This window comes from Glandiceps talaboti, chromosome 1 (assembly GCF_964340395.1).
Source record: "Glandiceps talaboti chromosome 1, keGlaTala1.1, whole genome shotgun sequence".
Classification (NCBI taxonomy): Eukaryota; Metazoa; Hemichordata; class Enteropneusta; family Spengelidae; genus Glandiceps; species Glandiceps talaboti.
Genome location: NC_135549.1, coordinates 2,397,109 through 2,417,709, shown reverse-complemented (window position 1 = coordinate 2,417,709; position 20,601 = coordinate 2,397,109). Strand labels below are relative to the sequence as shown.

Here is a 20,601-nt window from a genome sequence, read left to right as displayed (position 1 = left end):
ACTAAATTTGATATTCCCTTTTACTGTGTGGAAACTAACAAGGAAATCCACTTTTTATCATTGCCACCCACAAAAATAAGTTTGTCTTTCATTTATAGAGAGAACACTGGTAACTACTACAGCTTACTTATTTTAGTCCTAATAATCTGTAAAAAGAAATGTAATTTTACCACTATGTTGGGCAGCTTCTTGCACACTAAAAATTACTATAGATATAACATGTAGAGTTGCAGTGCTCCATTAACCACACAAATAGAAATTTTATACCATACATGCACGTTGTTGTTGTTGTTGTTGTTGTTGTTGTTGTTGTTGTTGTTGAACAACTATTATTGACAAAGTACATTTAGAAGCACATGTCCATATTAAAATATCTTTGTCTAATTTCAAAATGTTGTATATATTGTTATACAAATAATGCCAATGTCACTGTAGCAAAACTGAATGTACTAAATAAAATACCCCTTACCGTCATCAGTCCTTTGTTACTGGCAGAGAGTAGAATCTGACTTTTGAGATCTCTGACACAGCTGAGTACATAGAGACACTCACAGGCTAACTCTATAAGACCTGTATAAATACACAATACACTGATACATGTAACTTTTGCAGACATAAAAACTACACTACTCCAACTCTTACACAACTCTGATGTATGAAAGCTGGTGAACATGGTTCAGTGCTTTGTTATATAAATAATATGAACAAAACGTAAACGCTGAGAAACACTTGCTTGCCAACAGTTGGAATTTGTGTGTGTATCTTATCATTCAGCTAATTCAAGACACCTCGAACATAAAACTACTGTTTGTGAACATGTACAACATTTTGTTCATGTCTGTTTGCCTGCCTTAGTAATGTATTTCTCTTACTTGGGTTTTCTTTGTGGTTGTCAATGATATAAAACAGTCTGTCATGTCCGTCTTTCTCTATAAAGACTTCACTCATTTGATCTGACATCTCAGACAAAATCTGCATTGCAACACAACCCTAAATGAAATGGAAAGGAAAAAGCTCTGGTCAATATAGAAAAAATAGCAACAATGGCGTCATAACATAAGTATACTTTATGTACTATGTTTTAAAAGTGCAAATGTGAACCAGATGGTCTCAATAAAACTCTCAACAAAACAAACTAACAAAAGATTGATAGTTAAGCATCTTCTGAAAAACACAATACAGTTATGATGGTTGAATAATAAAGATTGCATCTCAAATTGATTTTCCACAGTAGCACAGCACATATGTTTTTAAAAAAAACAACTAAAACATTGTATGTCGAACTCCGAACTAGCAATATGTTCATCAGTTCAATTTGATATTCTAAACAACCTATAGAGGGCGCCAAACACAGAAAAAGTCCAACACTGGATTACGATTTGCATCTTAACACTGTAAAAATGATACATACAGTGTAACATGACTTTATTAAACATAGTGATGATGTCAGAGTAAATTTCTTGAAACAGAATATAAATGAAAACTGTAACTTCCATGGTGAAATAAAGAGAACACAGATGCAAGAATGTTCATTGTCTTACCTCAGCCTGAACTCCAAATACTAGTTGAAAGTTAGTCAATGCATTTATTATCAAGTCAGCTAGTGTCCTACAAAAACTCTGCTCACATAGCTGATTTTTTTCAACAAGAACTTGTAACAAGACAAGACCTTTCTTTTGAATGGCTGTAAAAACAAAATGATCAAGAATCTTGTTAATAAAGTAATTATTCAAGTAGGGCATGTTTTGGGTGACTGAAACAATGAGTATGGTTTGTTCTATCTGATTCTTAATTTTCGGAATTTGGGCTCATCGTTTGGCAATCATGCATCAATTTGGATGTATCAATTAGTGTCGACTGCACAAATCTGAAAGACATGGATGTGTATAGACACACACACACACACACACACACACAGAAAGATTCACTATGGATACAAACAGACACAGAGAAAGATATTAATACACACACACACACACACACACACACAGATTCACTATGGATACACACACACACACACACACACACACACACACACACACACACACACACACACACACACAGAAAAATTCACTATGGATACACACACAGACAGGCATTAACCCACCATTGAAGTTCTCCACAGATTTCCTGTTGAGAGCCAACAAATACAATTAAAGTGTAAACCTACCAGGAGATTTGCTATATCTGTCCATGGCATTTAGAGTGGCATCTAATGCCTGTGTTTCCCTGAGTAAACCGTACATTTTCTCTGAAAGAAATGAATCAAAAAATACTACTGGTTACATTCCATTATTATATAATATCTATATATCTCCCTTGATTGGCCATTATGATCATATCTCACCTGTTGTAGACAGCAAAGCTATAGATCTTACCTGTTGTAGACAGCACAGCTATAAATCTCACCTGTTGTAGACAGCACAGCTATAACTCATATCTCACCTGTTGTAGACAGCACAGCTATAGATCTGTCCTGTTATAGACAGCACAGCTATAACTCATATCTCACCTGTTGTAGACAGCACAGCTATAACTCATATCTCACCTGTTGTAGACAGCACAGCTATAACTCATATCTCACCTGTTGTAGACAGCACAGCTATAGATCTCACCTGTAGTAGACAGCACAGCTATAACTCATATCTCACCTGTTGTAGACAGCACAGCTATAGATCTCACCTGTAGTAGACAGCACAGCTATAACTCATATCTCACCTGTTGTAGACAGCACAGCTATAGATCTCACCTGTTGTAGACAGCACAGCTATAAATCTCACCTGTTGTAGACAGCACAGCTATAGATCTTACCTGTTGTAGACAGCACAGTTATAGATCTCCCCTGTTATAGACAGCACAGCTATAACTCATATCTCACCTGTTGTAGACAGCACAGCTAAGGCTTCCAACGCAACTTCCTGCAATGTCTCTGATTCACCATGCGAGTACATACTATCTACTATGGACTCATGTATGGCTTCTGCTATGCACTGATGACGTACTATTTCTACATGTCAAAAACAAAAAAATACAATTTTTCATTTCATATGGCATGAAATATGACACACAATATTGAAATAAATGTGTGACACACTATATCCAAATATGGCATGACATAATGACACAGTACTATATTCCAAATATGGCATGACATATGACACACCTTATCCAAATATGGCAGGAGATCCCAAGGTATGATTGTACATTCAATGTTCACCTACAGCAATACACAAGCTGGAATGTCTTCACCATGACAACTTACACAACTATATCACACTTTTGATTTCTAGCAAATATGATAGTCTATGCTATATTTTGGGTTTCTCGATCATTCACTCGCACATCAATAAGGCAAGTTATTGGTGTGTTCAAATATGCTGCCTTGATTCACTTTCATTGTTAGTTTTCTAACCAAGAAGAAGGACGATTTTGTTCCAAATCTAACTTCATAAACTTACCAACATCAGCAAGACAAGCTATTGCACCTATGGCTTCCTCCACCACCATCGGATCATCAAGGTAAGTTACATAAGCCGCTGTAATATCACTTAATGCTCCATAAGACACAAGTTCCTCTTTATGGACAGGGCTAAACAAAAGGACCAAGAAATGGAAATTTAAACTGGGTATACTGAGGCTAGTGAAATGTCCACGATGTGAACCCCTCTGAAGATGGCTATATGCAAATATTGAAATTTACAAACGTTAGCTCAGAGTACCAAACAGTTGACCTAACCTGGTATAACCAAACCACTCACATATTACAAAAGAGTTCATATGTCATTTGACAAATTTAAAGTTTTCCATAGTATCAAAACAGTCATATTAATATCAAAGAGTTCGTATTACAAAACAGTTTACATTACCTAAAGAGTGTAAGTCCTCTGATTGCTTTACAACCTATAGCTTGTGATGTAGGAATGTTCAGGTTTTGTTGCATTCCTCGTAACACTGGAATGTAGGCACCTTTATCCATAAATAATGATTGGATCATTTCTGTAAATATAAACAAAACAAGTAACAATCAAACTGAACAGTCACCTCGCCACATATTGGCACATGATAGACAATATACATAACCAGATACAGGTAGTAGTACTATTGAAATAGTGCTTTCAGCTAAACTATTGGTAAGATAGATACAAACTAAAACTATTCTTGTTTGATGTGGTAGATTACACATAGTGGTTCCTTCGTTATGTGGATATAATCACCCTGTAAACACTAGAAGTTCCCCAAAATTTACACTGTGTCTGTAGAACCACGTGAGAAAAATTTGACATCAGAAACTCAGAAACTACTGTGAGTATAAACTATGTAATAGCTTATATCAACATGTCACAACAATAGTTTTAGTTTGTATCTATCTCAGTTAGCTGAAAGTACGGTTTCCGCAGTGTCATAACAATTATTGAAATGGATTTCTTTAACATCTGTAAAGTGATCAATGGATGAGTGTTTAAAATTTAAGTTTTTGATTAAAGGAACACAAGTTGAGTTCATAAGTTTTTAATTAAAGGAACACAAGCTGAGTTCATAAGTTTTTGGAATGTACTTTTTCTTCTGCATATTAAAAGGTACTCGTGGTATTCTACTTACACATATATACACCTAACCATGACTTGCAACTGACTGAACTCAAACCTGGTATTAAGATATAACAAAGTTATAAACATCTGATGATGTAATTTATCATACATACAAAAAATGTACAGGAACTCACTACTAAGTATCAACAGTTTTAACAATGCCAGAACATAAATTGTAAATGTCCTAGAAAGCATGCATCAACATTAATATTATACTAGAATAGTTTTAATATTAAATCGAAGTTTTCAGAATTTTCACTCGAGTAAAAAAGCTTATAAACTCAGCTTGTGCCACTTGAAAAACTTTACTATTTCAGTATGATGAAGATATAAAATTGACATTATACATATATCTAAATCATTATGATTTTCTGTTGTATTTTAATCATGTTAATGGATTTATGATCTTATGGATGAAAATCATTTCTGAATAAACTGTATTTTATCATTTTTAAAGTTGGTATTTGATCCCATTTTTACTGTATCAAGCCTTTCTTTAAAATACAAGAAATTATGTTTTGTTTGTTTCTTACAAAAGTGAACAGTCTTGTTGCTGGTATTATTGTCAGAGTATTTTCATTACATGAAGAAAATTTGGCAGCCATATTTGGACAATTATGCATACAATGGTCTGAGAGCTAGCATGGCTTTGAGTGAAGTCAGCTTTGAGTGAAGACAGCCATAAACAATGCCTGCAGTACACCAATTCAATTTGAAGCTATTAATTAAAACCCAATGTCCATTACAAGCTTTATTCAACACCAAGTACATTTGTATGGCCACAAGTTGTGCTGGCTTCACTACTTACTAGAAATTCTTCGAGATACACGACCTGAGTAAGGTAATGTTACTTTACAAGCCCTTGCACCTCCTGCCAGTAAAAGTTGATAGTAGTTTGCATGCAATTAAAATGTCAGTATATAGCTAGCAAGTCTCGTTAGTAGCAAAGCGTATTGATTTCAGTCAACCAAGTATGCAGAATTCATATTTTCAGGAAGATGTAATCAGAAGACAAAACAAGTACTTTTGAATGAAATCACATAAAACACACTGAAGGCCATTATCATTATAAAACATAAAAAAAAGTAAACAAAGTTGAAAGATATACAACAAATATGGCACAATCAATACTAAAATAAATGATATTCTTACCCTTGTCAGCTGTAAGTCTGTAAATGACACTGCAAGCTGAGTTGAATACACGACAGTCATCTATATGTACCATAAGACATGCTAACACTCTGACGTGAATACCAACTCTGTTAATGTAGTAACACATATGTTTTAATATGAATTTGTATTATGTTTTTTGTCAAGTATTGATTTATAATAAGTCTCTCATAATAGGTAAATCAAAGACAAACCATCCAATATAACACCCCCCCCCCCCCACACACACGCTAAAATTTTGGCTTATTACAAAAACAAAAGAATGTACAGTTTGGACACTAGGAGTGCTGTTTAGATGTTAGTCAGACTACAGTCCTGAACTGTAGGATAGTAGTACATTGCAAAGTGTTTTTTTCCACAGTTTCAAAGCAAACATTGATGATATTCTCATATAATACAAAGTTATTTGTTATTTTTTTGACAAAGAAAGTTTCAAAAATTGATACTTTTCTTTTACATCCCACTAGTTTTCCATAATCTGATGTGCCCTAGCATGATGTTTCCAGGAAACTTGAAGAAAGTGGAATAAATACGACCATTGGTTTGATTACTTACTGATCTTGATCTTCTCCAATCCTTTCAATTAGTTGAGGAGAATGTGACAGTAATTTACACAGTGCTCTACATGCAGCTTCCTATCAGCAGACATAGAGTGAAAGATATAAATAGACAATGTCAATGGTGATGTCATAGATACAACATAAATAGACAATGTCAATGGTGATGTCATAGATACAGCATAAATAGACAATGTCAATGGTGATGTCATAGATACAGCATAAATAGACAATGTCAATGGACATTAACACAATCGAGTTGATGACATACACACACAGCCACAGACACAGACACAGGCACAGACAAGACACAGCCACAGACACAGACACAGACACAGACACAGACACAGACACAGACACAGACACAGAAAAAGACACAGACACAGAAAAAGACACAGACACAGACACAGACACATGCACACAACAGACACAGACACAGACACAGACACAGACACAGACACAGACACAGACACAGACACAGACACAGACAAAGACAAAGACACAGACACAGACACAGACACACATTTGTTGTTATTATAGGAAATGCAATGAGGTGCATCTTCACCATATGGTGGTTTTTGTGTACTAAGGATTCCTACATCAGTAATACAAGCCTTGTAATACATGGCTGCAAGAATGCTAATGTACATCCTAGGTGTTTCAGTACACACTGTTTTTAACATACACACACCAATTCCTATCATCAACTATATCCCGGAGTGTTTGAGATGTAACATTAACATTGGTTAAGCACTGATATAATATTGCTAGCATCACAGGTTGCACAGCTGACATCTTTACAGAAACCTGACCATCAATCAGCTTGTCACTTTCACTTCATCCTGTCTTTGGTTATATTTCTTACCAATACATTTTAAATCATTGCACTCAGTTAGACCATATACATTGAAACCCCTCCACTGTCTATGGTTAGACCATATACATTGAAACCCCTCCACTGTCTATGGTTAGACCATATACATTGAAACCCCTCCACTGTCTATGGTTAGACCATATACATTGAAACCCCTCCACTGTCTATGGTTAGACCATATACACTGAAACCCCTCCACTGTCTATGGTCTAACCATATACATTGAAACCCCTCCACTGTCTATGGTTAGACCATATACATTGAAACCCCTCCACTGTCTATGGTTAGACCATATACATTGAAACCCCTCCACTGTCTATGGTCTAACCATATACATTGAAACCCCTCCACTGTCTATGGTTAGACCATATACATTGAAACCCCTCCACTGTCTATGGTTAGACCATATACACTGAAACCCCTCCACTGTCTATGGTTAGACCGTATACATTGAAACCCCTCCACTGTCTATGGTTAGACCATATACATTGAAACCCCTCCACTGTCTATGGTCTAACCATATACATTGAAACCCCTCCACTGTCTATGGTTAGACCATATACACTGAAACCCCTCCACTGTCTATGGTCTAACCATATACATTGAAACCCCTCCACTGTCTATGGTCTAACCATATACATTGAAACCCCTCCACTGTCTATGTGAGGTTAGACGTAGAATAACAAATGTAACAATACCTGTACAGCGGCAACAGCTACATGTTTACCCATGCTAACATAAATATCATCTAGCCAGTCTTCCTCGTCAGCAGTTTGGAACATTGGCCTTGCTCTGAAGACTGAATCACCTAGAGGAGACAATTTAGAACCAATCAAATCTAGTTATTCTTTGGCTTTTCTCAGAGATAACAAATAATACACATTCTCTTTTCATAGTAGGAGTATACTGTTTGAAAGAACCAATCAAATGAAGCATTTTACACTACACTAAGAACCTATTACAATTAAGTTTGATTATCTTACATTATTCAAATAACTTTATATGTGAATTTCAAAGACAAAATTGTGTAACTGTTGGTACCTGTGATGGCATTTTACCTCACACTAGAGCAACAAGGTCAAATTCTTCTCACACATGCCTACACTAATGTATTTGGGGCTTGTGGAGTGGTAACTTTGTTGACCAAAAAGTCAAAAAACCATTACTTTTATAATCTGTCCAGGTGGTAAAATTCTAATGCAGGCATCAAGAATTGTGTCTGGAATGACAAAAATCTATGAAACTTAAACGTAATCACTTAGAGAGTGTAATCCTCTGCCAAATCAAATAACACTAAAATGCAGAAAATATAGAAAAAGAGAAATACGATTGACAACAGTGTTTAGCATTTTGGTTAGATCTTATAAGTAGTTATCTCATAAACATCCCAGACATAGTTATGAGTCTGGCAAACCTGGAAGGGGGGGGGGGGGATTAAGGGGTGGGGATGGGAGGAGTGGGAAAGTGTCAGACAAACTTTGCCTAGGATATGTAGGATATGTATAGAACCACTTACTGAGCTTTGCTAGGGCACTAAATGCCCTGGCTTGCAGCTTTGCATTATCTTGAAATGTACGCAGTGCTTTTAGTATAACAATTGAACAACCATGTACTTCTAGTAAACCTTGACTGTCATCTGAAATATACATACAAAACCAATAATATGTCAGTTTCACATCTGTACACACACACATACATGGTAAAATCGGAAAGAGATGTTTTATTAACAGAATACTTTTATAACTTCCAAAGTTTATACTTTTCTTTTCAAAGTTTCAAAGAGCATTTACAGCATCAATCCTTCACTTCTCATTTCTTATAAACTTTCTATATAAGAAATTGTTTTTAAAAACAAAACCTACTTTTCTTTAAATTAACAGTACGATCTGGACATAAAATGGTACAGTGAGGTTCCAATGTTATACTCATAAAGATAAAAGGATTGTACAGTTTGGCCACTGGGGGCGCTATTTGATAACAGTGACTGGCCATGTAGCCCACCAGAATACAAAAACAGCACACACAGAGAAAGAATAGACTGTATGACAGACAAAATATTAACTTAGACAAACCATTATATGCCAATGCATCAATTAGTCCACAGCCTTCTGTATGTGTGGAAACTGAGTTTGGGAAATTCTTCATCGCTTTGAGGACACAGAGGTGAATATCTCCATGTAACAGTACATCACAACCATCAGCTGATGTTAAGACAACAATAAATAATATGTTATCAGAAAGACAACAATAAATAATATGTTATCGGAAAGACAACAATAAATAATATGTTATCGGAAAGCTCATTATATTTGTATGAAACCTCTTCATCACAAAGTGTGTCTAAAGTTGTTTTTTTCCAACTAGACTTTTTTGGGCAATATAATAATCATTGAAAAACTGTCAACTAAGATTATTTTACAGTGAACTTTACATCTCTCTCTCTCTCTCTCTCTCCCTCTCCCCTCCCCCCCCCCTCTCTCTCTCTCTCTCTCTCTCTCTCTCTCTCTCTCTCTCTCTCTCTCTCTCTCTCTCTCTCTCTATTTAAAGTTTTCTCACTGAAAGTATGTGACTGAGTAAATTCTTCAACCTGCAAATTTCAAATTTCAAACTAGTTCAGTATGTTCTGTATGATGTCATGTCATCATATCAGCCACCACTCACTATAGAGAATGTCAATGAGAGTAATAAAGACAGTGCATATCTTACAGTCTATGTTCAAACACATCAAACAGATCTTACAGTCTTCTACTAAGAATGAAGTATAAATGACAAGAAACAAACCTGAATTACAAAGAAGCTGTAGAGCGGCAAATGCATGTTCCATTAGTTGTACACACTGACTGTGTGTTTTGATGGCTTCAGTTATTACCCTGTAGCCGTTACCACATACCATATCAAATTGACGATTAGGATCTGAAATCATACATTAACAGCTTTTTATATTAACTTTCATATCAATTAACTCCCCCTAGAAGCCCAGGAGGTTTTTAACTCTGAAAAGTCAATTTTGAGACTATTCAGACATTTTCAGAAAATAATTTCCAAGCTTTACAAGACAGCACCAACATGTAAAATGCAACTACATAAGGTTGAAATATTTTTGAAATATAGTTTGATAGGATCTTGACAGTAAGAGGTAGGGGGAAGATCTTGAGACTAGGATGTGTACACCTCATGTGGGGGGGGGGGGTCCCTAGGGGGTCTCCCCCTAGAAGCCCTGGAGGTTTTTAACTCTGAAAAGTCAATTTTGAGACTATTCAGACCCTTTCAGACAATAATTTCCAAGCCTTACGAGACAACACCAACATGTTAAAAGCAACTACATAGGGTTGAAATACTTTTGAAATATACTTTGATAGCATCTTGACAGTAAGAGGGGAAGAGCTTGAGACTGGGTTATGTCCACCTCATGTGGGGGGTCTGAGGGGGTCTCCCTCTAGAAACCCTGGAGGATTTTTACTCTTAAAGCCAATATTTAGGCTATTCAGACCCTTTCAAGCAATAACTTAATCCATGCTTTACAAGACAGCAAGTATTCTTCATAACTTACACTAAGGGTTGAAATATGTTCTTAAAAAGTTTAAATGGCATCATTATATACATGTAGTAAAGGTCAGCACATCTATAATGGTAGTATCATTGGTAGGGGAGATTTGGAGTTTAAGGCAATTTTAGACTATCTTGGCAAACATTTCAGATCTTGAAAAGACAATATCATATCAAATTAGAATAGGGTGAAAATATTTAAGAAAAGTTTAATACCATTATGAAGTAAAAAGGTTGTTGGTGCATCTGATTGTTGGTTGAATGTATGAGTGACCTCTGGGGGTGAGGGAGTCCTCGGGGTTTTCCCCCTGGCAGATCTGGAGTTTTTTGCTTGAGATACTAAGGCAATGTTTAGGTTATTCATAACCTTTGAGGTAATATTTCCAAGCTTCGAAAAGCTAACGTAAAACGTTTTTAAATGAGTTTCTCATATCACATAAAATGGACACGTAAAATTAGTATATATGGGCATTAATATTGCATGTATAATAAAGTCATCGGTATGTTAGAGAACTTTAGGTGGTCATACCTAGTGTATAATAGTAACTGGAATTGAATCTGATGAGATGTGGTGATTTGTAGTGTCAATAGCATGACGAGTAGAACAATTTAGATTAACTTCATTTATAAACTATCTATGAAAATTACCATTACGAAACCTTCAAGTTCACTTTTGCCCCAAACTGCAATATAAGCGAAGCATTGATTGTGAAACAGCCAAGCATTTACATGACATGTTCTGTAACTAGTGTGGTAGGTAGGTAATACCAGTACATGTATATGAATATGTATAGTTAGGTTTGAACTAATAAGTAATGTTAAAGAATTCATGTAAGAAACAGGGACAAGAACAAATATTGACATGTACCACATTTCAGACAAGGCTATATGCCATTGTAGAAAGGATTTTTTTCTTCCATCACAATCTAAAACACAATGATCCCCCCCCCCATTCCACAATTTTCAAAACAGCATGACCCCCCTACTGCCAATTTCAAAAACAGGGTGACCCCCCCCCCCCCTACCAATCCACCCCCCCCCCCCCCCCCCCCCAGGCCGAAGAAACTGACCAGTCCCATTTGATCAGATGTAAACACTTTCCATTTTGATCAGATGTAAACACTTTCCATTTTGATCAGATGTAAACACTTACCATTTTAGATCAGATGTAAACACTTACCATTTTAGATCAGCTGTAAGCACTTACCATTTTTGATCAGATGTACACACTATTTTTGATCAGATGTATACACTTACCATTTTTCAGAAGCTGAGCCAGAGCATGACAGCCATTGGTCTGGATATCTTTATTCTTAGGAAACATTCTCAAAGTGCTGATTACGGATTCAACAATATCATTCTCAACCATTGCCTGGCAACGGGATGCTGTTGGCATAGAAACAGAAACAAATGGTGATAGTATTAGTTCTTGGTGAATTAAAATTAAATTGATAATCTTTCAACTTCAGTATATTCAGTGGCACAGCATAATCTTTCTTTTTTTAAGTGGTCAACAGCCAACCCATCACAATTCTTCTTATAGTTTCTATTATAAATACAGGTATCAATTTTGAGAAAAACTCTTGCCAGAAAAATTAATTGTTCCTCTTGTGTGATTGATTTGCTAATAGAGGATATTGCCACAAAATGAAATATTTTTATGAAATCTGCCCTTCATTCTGAGAAATAGATGTATACCACGTACAGTGTACTGGTGAAAGTGTCTATTGTATGTATGATGTTGTTGTTGTTGTTGTTGTTGTTGTTGTTGTTGTTGTTGTTGTTGGATGAAGTCCTTCAGATTATACATAATACTATTTATATCAATTAAGGAACATGTCTGGTACAGTGTACCTGTATTCATGAAAACTTCACATAACTAGACTTTTACAATGGCAATAGAAAAGGCTATTCAGATTTAAAACTAGAGGAAAATTCAAGTCATTTTGTGTCATCAGTTACTACAGAATTTCTGAAATTAATTTCAGTAAGAAGTGAAATGGGGGTGGGGGGTGGGGTAAAAGTCAAAATAGTGTAAGAATACCTATAGGTATGATTTGATACAAGGTCATCTGAGGTTACAAGCAGCTGCTTGGAACCACAAAAACCATTGCATCATGCCATTACTTGGATAAGGCCTGAGGGCTAACAGTGTGATAGATGTGAAGGTCAGAGGTCACAGTACCCCACTATAGCAAATCAATACTACACAACAAACAATCTAAGTACTTTCAACTACAAGTCTGGAGGAAATACTTTTAGCATTTACATAAATTCTATACCAGTAGTGTATTTATTCAAAGCTTTCTCATCACTGATAGAGCGTTCTCAGAACTCTTTTATATAGACAACATATCATGTACATATGCACTACAATTATGGTATTCCTATTGTTTATATTTCATTGTTTATTATTATGTACATTTGTGGAGGAAATATACCAAAGAAAATGTACACATATTAGATAAAAAGGCTATGCATGAAGTCAACACCTTTGAGTACAGCTGAATGATGCAGCTTGTCTGATGTTAAATCTGTCATCAACAGCATAATTTATGACGCAAACATACACACACTGTTGAATGGGTATAAAGCTGCTACGCCCACATCATCTGTACATGTGTTATACTATTCAGGGACTATTTATCATTCTCTCTTAAAAACACAGCATTCTTGAACTGTTAAAAGTACATGTATACATGGCTAGATTATAAGTGACATTTTTCACTCCACTTATTAAACTCAGAGCTGACATTGTAAATTTACAATGTAAGAAGTTGGGTCATAATTTGAATATGTGGGTTAATCCAAACATTTGTACCCTAGCACGCTGCTGTCTGTCTGTCTGTCTGTCTGTCTGTCTGTCTGTCTGTCTGTCTGACAGTATATGTAATAAAACAGCTGGAGTACACATATCTACATGCAGTCTTGATGTCAGAATTTATACCAGATAATGAATATGATAACCAAATAAAATAAATTATTCATTTTGATAATTTATTGTCATAAATACAGATATCATACTCAATATAAATTATGTATATCATGCGATACCAGACAGGTGTATGCTGCCAGGGGTGTCATTTAGTATAAACTTTGTACACAATAAGTTTTTTAATGTTTAAAGTATTATTGTCAAAATGCTCAAATTTACCATTAAAGCTGAAGTATATACATTTGTACATGTAGCTGTAATTTGTTTTGCTAATTATCCCTTTAAACCTGACATCGTATATTTAGTTACAGAAAGCGTTACAGAAACCAAGTAATTAAAGGGTAAAGAATATATTATTAATTTTGATAAATAAACTAATTTAGAGTGATATACTTATTCAATAGCAATGTATGTATGTATGTATGTATGTATGTATGTATGTATGTATGTATGTATGTATGTATGTATGTATGTATGTATGTATGTATGTATGTATGTATGTATGTATGTATGTATGTATGTATGTATGTATGTATGTATGTATGTATGTATGTATGTATGTATGTATGTATGTATGTATGTATGTAGTTTGTAGTATGTATGTATGTATGTATGTATGTATGTATGTATGTATGTATGTATGTATGTATGTATGTATGTATGTATGTATGTAGTATGTATGTATGTATGTATGTATGTATGTATGTAGTATGTATGCATGCATGTATGTATGTATGTATGTATGTATGTATGTATGTATGTATGTATGTATGTATGTATGTATGTATGTATGTATGTATGTATGATGTATGTATGTATGTATGTATGTATGTATGTATGTATGTATGTATGTATGTATGTATGTATGTATGTATGTATGTATGTATGTATGTATGTATGTATGTATGTATGTATGTATGTATCTATGTATGTATGTATGTATGTATGTATGTATGTACGTACGTACGTATGTACGTATGTAGTATGTAGTATCATTTGGTTTTACACAAGTGGACTAACACTGGACCTTTCAGACTATCCGTGGCTTTGAACCCTTTTCCAAGGATTTGGAAGCCACAGATAACCCCTTTAGGCTAACTCCAGGCAGGGACTTGATGTTCTATGGTCTAGATTTAAACAGAGCATATACCTACAATTCTAAATATCACCATTTACTACTTTATCATTATCATCATTTTTTATCATTCATATTTATGTATAATGTGCTACATTGCATCTCAGTACAATGTAAAACAAATTAGTAATAGTCAAATTTAGTACACCTTTTGGTATGGTATAGGGGGTGGTAGAAACTGCATATATATATATATATATATATATATATATATATATATATATATATATATATATATATATATATATATATATATATATATATATATATATATATATATATATATATATATATATATATATATATATATATATATATATATATATATATATATATATATATATATATATATATATATATATATATATATATATATATATACATATAACATAGTCAAAGTTGAGCTAATAATCAAATATTGTAGTATTCAAGGCTAACCAACACTGCACAATATATACACTGTTACACCTATATTGCAATGTACATTGTGGATTTGGAAATTTGGCAGTATTGCTTGTTCTACAAAACATAGAGTGGGGAGTTCAGAAATAGACAACATATGCACTGACTATATGCATACACACATGGCTACTCTGGTAAATCCAAAGTCAACAACTGAATTTCTAACCTGTAGTTGCCAGACATGCTACTGTCTCCATTGCAGCTATCAGAACTCCTGTATCTTGCATGTGGTCATCTAGTGCTTGCATCACTAATCTGAAAAGAGATGAATAAAACCACAAAAATGATCAAAATATATATATATTCATAGTACTCTAAGCATAACATACACTGTCTAGTCGTGACTATGTATGGTTTTGCAAAAAAAGAAGAAAATGATAAAATCAAGGTATTTTGTGATCAGCAGATCCAATACATATAGATGATACAAAATGCAATCTAGGCAGTCTAAATGTAAAATATATTACCAACCATTGCTTTGCCAAAACAAAATGATAAATTCAGATATTTTTGAATCAGTAGATATTAACAACATGTGATGATTTCTGATGAAGATTTTGTAAGGATTATTGGCTGTATTATATGGTCATAATAACAAACTTTGGTAAAACAATTCCCTATTTTCAAGAATAACGTGACATTAGTAATATGGAAGGTGACATTAGACTGTATATAATTATATAATACAATATAATGTTGATATTAATAAATACTACACATATTTAGGATCTCTGAACAAAACCAAATAAACAGTATATCAAACTAGCAATCCTTACTCCTGTATTTTGCCAAGCATTGCATCAATTCTGTTCAAAACAGCAGGTTATATCCACCATCCAATTCATGGCTGTTAATATCACGCAATAACAATTTTATAATCTGATCAATATACCAGTATGCCTGTACATTGTCTGTGACTAACACAAACCCCCACTGGTCCTTTGAATGTACACAACTTGCGTTATGTAACATATGCTAAATGTATGCTAAATCTTTGCCATACATTTGCAAATTATTTGCATAATGAATAATTAATTAGGTGCTCTTTTTACGTTGGGTGACCTCTTTCTATGCTCAGTGTCTACTACCCGTACATGTTTTATTGATATACCTCACAGTCACTCTATCACAGAAAGACTGTGTGATATCTTTATCAAGCTGTGTATATGAGTACTGGTGAAACAAACTGTTACAAATATCAAATGTCAATTTATTTTTGGAAATGCATCCATACAAACGACGGTTGCAGTAAATAGTATTGTATGTTGTTGCACTGACAATAATATAATCTGGGTCATGGTTACTGCATACATAATATGTCTGGGATGATATCTGGGGTTCAACGACCTTCAAGGTCAATGAACTCAATATCTCACTTTTCACTGCAATTATTTATTTTTTTTCTTGATATCAGCAAAAAATATTCCAATGAAATACCAGGATTGTGTGTGTTTCGAACAAGGTTTGTGTGTGTTTCGAACAAGAATTGTGTGTGTCTCAAACACCCAAATGCTAAGGTTATATGACAAAAAGTGTAATATGCAACAAAATAAAGTAGATCCAAAATGTACAAATTGTTTTTAGCTAAGCATTAGTAAGCCAAAATAAATACAACATTCAAAGTAGATTGAGAATTTTATCTGTAAGATGTAATATGATCAATTCAAGATGTGAAGAATTTAATTCTTCCATTTCTAATTTAGCCTTGGAACCATACTATGGATATTGGTCATACATATTTCATGTCTTTCCCCATGTAGAAATGACTGGGACTTTGTGAAATGTGACAGTGAAATCAAATGTCAAAAGATGTATATTTAAAGAATATGTAACATGTATGTGACAGCAAAATCTAAAACATTTAATTTCACATATATATTTCCAGACTGTAATGAAAGGTAACAAAACCAAATCCACACATTTGTGTTTCTACATTTGAAGACTGTGTGAAATCTGTAATTGTACATGTAAAGACAGACTGTATGATATGTCATGTTATTCTGCTCCCAACAACATTATCTGAAATTGGTTAGCCGATGTGTGAGCTAGGGCATGTGACAACTTTACAGAATTGTTTTGGGATAGTATGAAATGCAATGCATGTAAACACATACCTGTAGACACACACAAAGTTATACACAGGTCATCATTTCAGAAATTCCATTAAAAAATTAAGAAATTTACCTATGAGCTTGACTTTGTGAAATATAGTTCATTAATGTCTCACTGTTCTTCATCATTTTGGACAATGCTGCACACCCAACCTATAATGACAACATGAAAACAATTGTACAGTAAAATAGTTAACTCTTTATGGTTGAACAATCTTAAAGTTGATTTCCCCTTTTCCACTTTTTTCTTCAGCTCCAAAAAATAAAAAAAAATCACACAAGAAAATGCAAATATCAGCATATACCAGTATATCAATTAAATATATTTTATACTTGGTTTCTGCTTATCACTTTAATACACAACCAACTTTTGATTTCTATGCAGGAAATGTTATTTCTCTTTTCACTATTTTACCTTTCTTTGCGCTTTTGTGATCTTTAGTTGTTCTTCAGTTATTACTCATTCCAAATGAATTATTCATAACATAATAACATATTGTACAATATACCAAGGCAAGTTATTATGATGATAGGTAAATGTATGTCACTTATGTAGTATTTGTGTATGTTTCACTGTGGTGTTAGAAACTTGGTAGAATCTATGCGAGTTAGAGAACATTATAGGTAAACCCTTTAGCATAAACATGATATGAAAATAATTCTCGTAACCTGAAATTGAATTTTACCACATACATTATAGGCACATCATAACAATCATCCAATTACTTGGCATAAACCATGACTTCAAATCCATTCCACATGCTATACATGAAACTACACGCATGTGTACATAAAAAAATCAACCTTCTTGTTCTATTTTGACCCTCTAGCATTAGGTAAAATCTGGTATCAACAACTTTCTTCCTACCAGTGTAGATGAGCAAATATTTGTGGTATTTCAGTCTTTTATGAACTGAATTGCTGTGAGTTATAAACAGAAGTAGACTACACAAAGAGCATTGCCCTACAACAAGCAGGTTGTCATGTGATCAATTGTCAATACTTTTGTGAATACACCCTGCATTGAAATTTATAATACAACACACATAGAAACATACATAATGTCATCACATGTGCTAATTTTGTATATTCTATGGAATGCATTCATAATGGCTTCAATGTGCTGCTGTGTAGCTTAGGGGTATTCTACTCCAGCTTAAAAGAATCTAAGATTTTACAATTTGTGAGGTCTCCAGTTTGTGAGTACCATGATGATATCACCCTGTGATAAAGCCCCAGATATCCTACAAATTTACAGTTTATTGACAAACTATTTATATTTATATTTAAATCAAGCCAGAGTAGTCAAGGTATACAAGTCAATGCTCAATAGTTATGTCAATCAGTTAATTAGCAAAGCTGAACTATTTCCAGGAAGGACTACTGAGGCTTTAAGGGAAGCCTTCATTTCAAAGTTATTGTTGTTTAGGAGTGTTTTGTTGTCTGTACTTCTGATATTCTTGTGACCCAGAATTTGTCTACAACACCTTTGTGGGCTTTCCCAGAATAACTCATGTGTGCTGGCCTTTGAAATGACAGAAAATTACTGGAAAACTCAATGGTGTTGTATTTTGTACCTACCTGTTGAATACCTGCATGGGATGGTAGATTTCTCATCATTTCTAGTATAAGACGATGTGCATGGTAGTCCTCCATGATTTTAACGCAGCCATCTGATGAAAACACACAAACCAAATAAACAATATGTAGTCACTTATATTTGCAATCTGATAGCAAATCTGATAAAACTGGATTCACAATCAATATTGACCTTCAAGAGACTGACATTGAATTCCTTGCTAAACAAACTGTGTTGTATGAAATGCAAATAGTAAACTTTAATACTATTGTTGTATCTATTACTTAGTCCAAGTATTAACATTAACAAATTCACAGTATGCCCTCTATCAATGAAAGACAAGTAGTGTTTTGGTTGTAGGTCAAAATGCCAAGATGCCAAGACAACTATATACAACCAGTATCCACAACTTTACAACTATATGCGTAGTACATATGTACCCCAAAACTGTACAATTAGTACCCAAATATGGTGTTAGAACTACTTACTATATTTTGTTAATTGACAAAGTTCTTTGGTTGCCAAACGAAGACTATCTGGAACGAAATCATTTTTAAGTTGTAGCAGGAGATCTAATGTTCTTTCTTCCTCTTTAAACAAACTTGGTACTGTGACATCCATTATCTTAGATACATCATGATTTCCTTACTCCCCTATAACAAAAAATAAACATACACAACCATGATTTATTATTGAGTCAGATATTTTGGATTAATATGTTCTTTATAGTAAGACAAAGATTGCTACATGTTTGTTGCTGTAAGTCAAATAACAGCAACAAGTCAGTCTTACATCACTGCAGTCACTGCTAACTAAAGACTTATATGATTATCAATGACAACATACAATTATAGCAATTCATTTGCTGGCAGATGATGTTGGCAGAGTCACCACACCTCTCCTGTGTCATATGCCTTCCTTGGTGTCATGTGTCAGTGTTTGGTGCAGGGCAAGATGACTTTGTCATGATCATCTACCAGCTACCTGAGATAAAGATACTGAGTTTAACCTTTTGATGAGCAACTTTCTGAAAAAATAACACATAATAAAACTTGGATGATTTTCATACTTTCATAGCAGAAACTTTCATTACAGTTTCAATTGTTATTGATCTATCAAGTCATTTTATATATATATATATATAGTCATAACACTTGAGTTGTCATTAGAGAAATAATGGTTTGTTAACTGCACTGGATATTGCTATCATACCTCAAAGAACATCCTGACAGGGAGCTGACTATAATGATAGCAATAAGTTGATAATTAAAAGCTGTAACCTCTTTACAACAAATTTCAAATTCTGTTATAATGAACATTTTGTTATATACATATCAAACAGGCAGTTTCATGTCCCTCAAACTTATATTTACAACAAGAGTATGTGTATATGTATATGTTTCACTGAACAGTTCATGAAAGAGTTCATTATAATATGCAACCTTTGTTGACACTTTGGAATGAGACTCTGGTATAAATTGATGTGACCTACCAGCAATCATGCAATGAAAAGTTCTATGGAGAAAAATTGGCAAAATTATGATGCAATTTCAATACCCATTTGCAAATACCAGTTCCCATCAGCTTTTTTATATTTACAAAATATAAACTCAAAAGTAGTTGAGAATTCAGATATAATATAT

General features: G+C 34.0%; 1 protein-coding gene across 1 annotated transcript in view; it reads right to left on the bottom strand.

The window, feature by feature from the left end:
* LOC144443206 (leucine-rich repeat serine/threonine-protein kinase 2-like) overlaps positions 1-19,900 on the bottom strand; it is a 61,816-nt gene extending 41,916 nt beyond the window's left edge. Inside the window, exons 1-19 of the mRNA XM_078132606.1 lie at positions 19,805-19,900; positions 19,447-19,611; positions 18,961-19,052; positions 17,453-17,532; positions 15,435-15,523; positions 11,994-12,122; positions 9,972-10,103; positions 9,263-9,391; positions 8,707-8,826; positions 7,889-7,998; positions 6,315-6,394; positions 5,742-5,848; positions 3,867-3,996; positions 3,459-3,589; positions 2,879-3,007; positions 2,171-2,251; positions 1,542-1,684; positions 873-990; positions 470-570 (exon numbers count right to left, since the gene is read on the bottom strand). Coding sequence (XP_077988732.1) covers positions 470-570; positions 873-990; positions 1,542-1,684; positions 2,171-2,251; positions 2,879-3,007; positions 3,459-3,589; positions 3,867-3,996; positions 5,742-5,848; positions 6,315-6,394; positions 7,889-7,998; positions 8,707-8,826; positions 9,263-9,391; positions 9,972-10,103; positions 11,994-12,122; positions 15,435-15,523; positions 17,453-17,532; positions 18,961-19,052; positions 19,447-19,579 — 2,034 coding nt within the window. The 5' untranslated portion in view covers positions 19,580-19,611; positions 19,805-19,900. The remainder of the gene's footprint in view (positions 1-469; positions 571-872; positions 991-1,541; positions 1,685-2,170; positions 2,252-2,878; positions 3,008-3,458; positions 3,590-3,866; positions 3,997-5,741; positions 5,849-6,314; positions 6,395-7,888; positions 7,999-8,706; positions 8,827-9,262; positions 9,392-9,971; positions 10,104-11,993; positions 12,123-15,434; positions 15,524-17,452; positions 17,533-18,960; positions 19,053-19,446; positions 19,612-19,804) is intronic.
* Between the last annotated feature and the right edge of the window lie 701 nt (positions 19,901-20,601).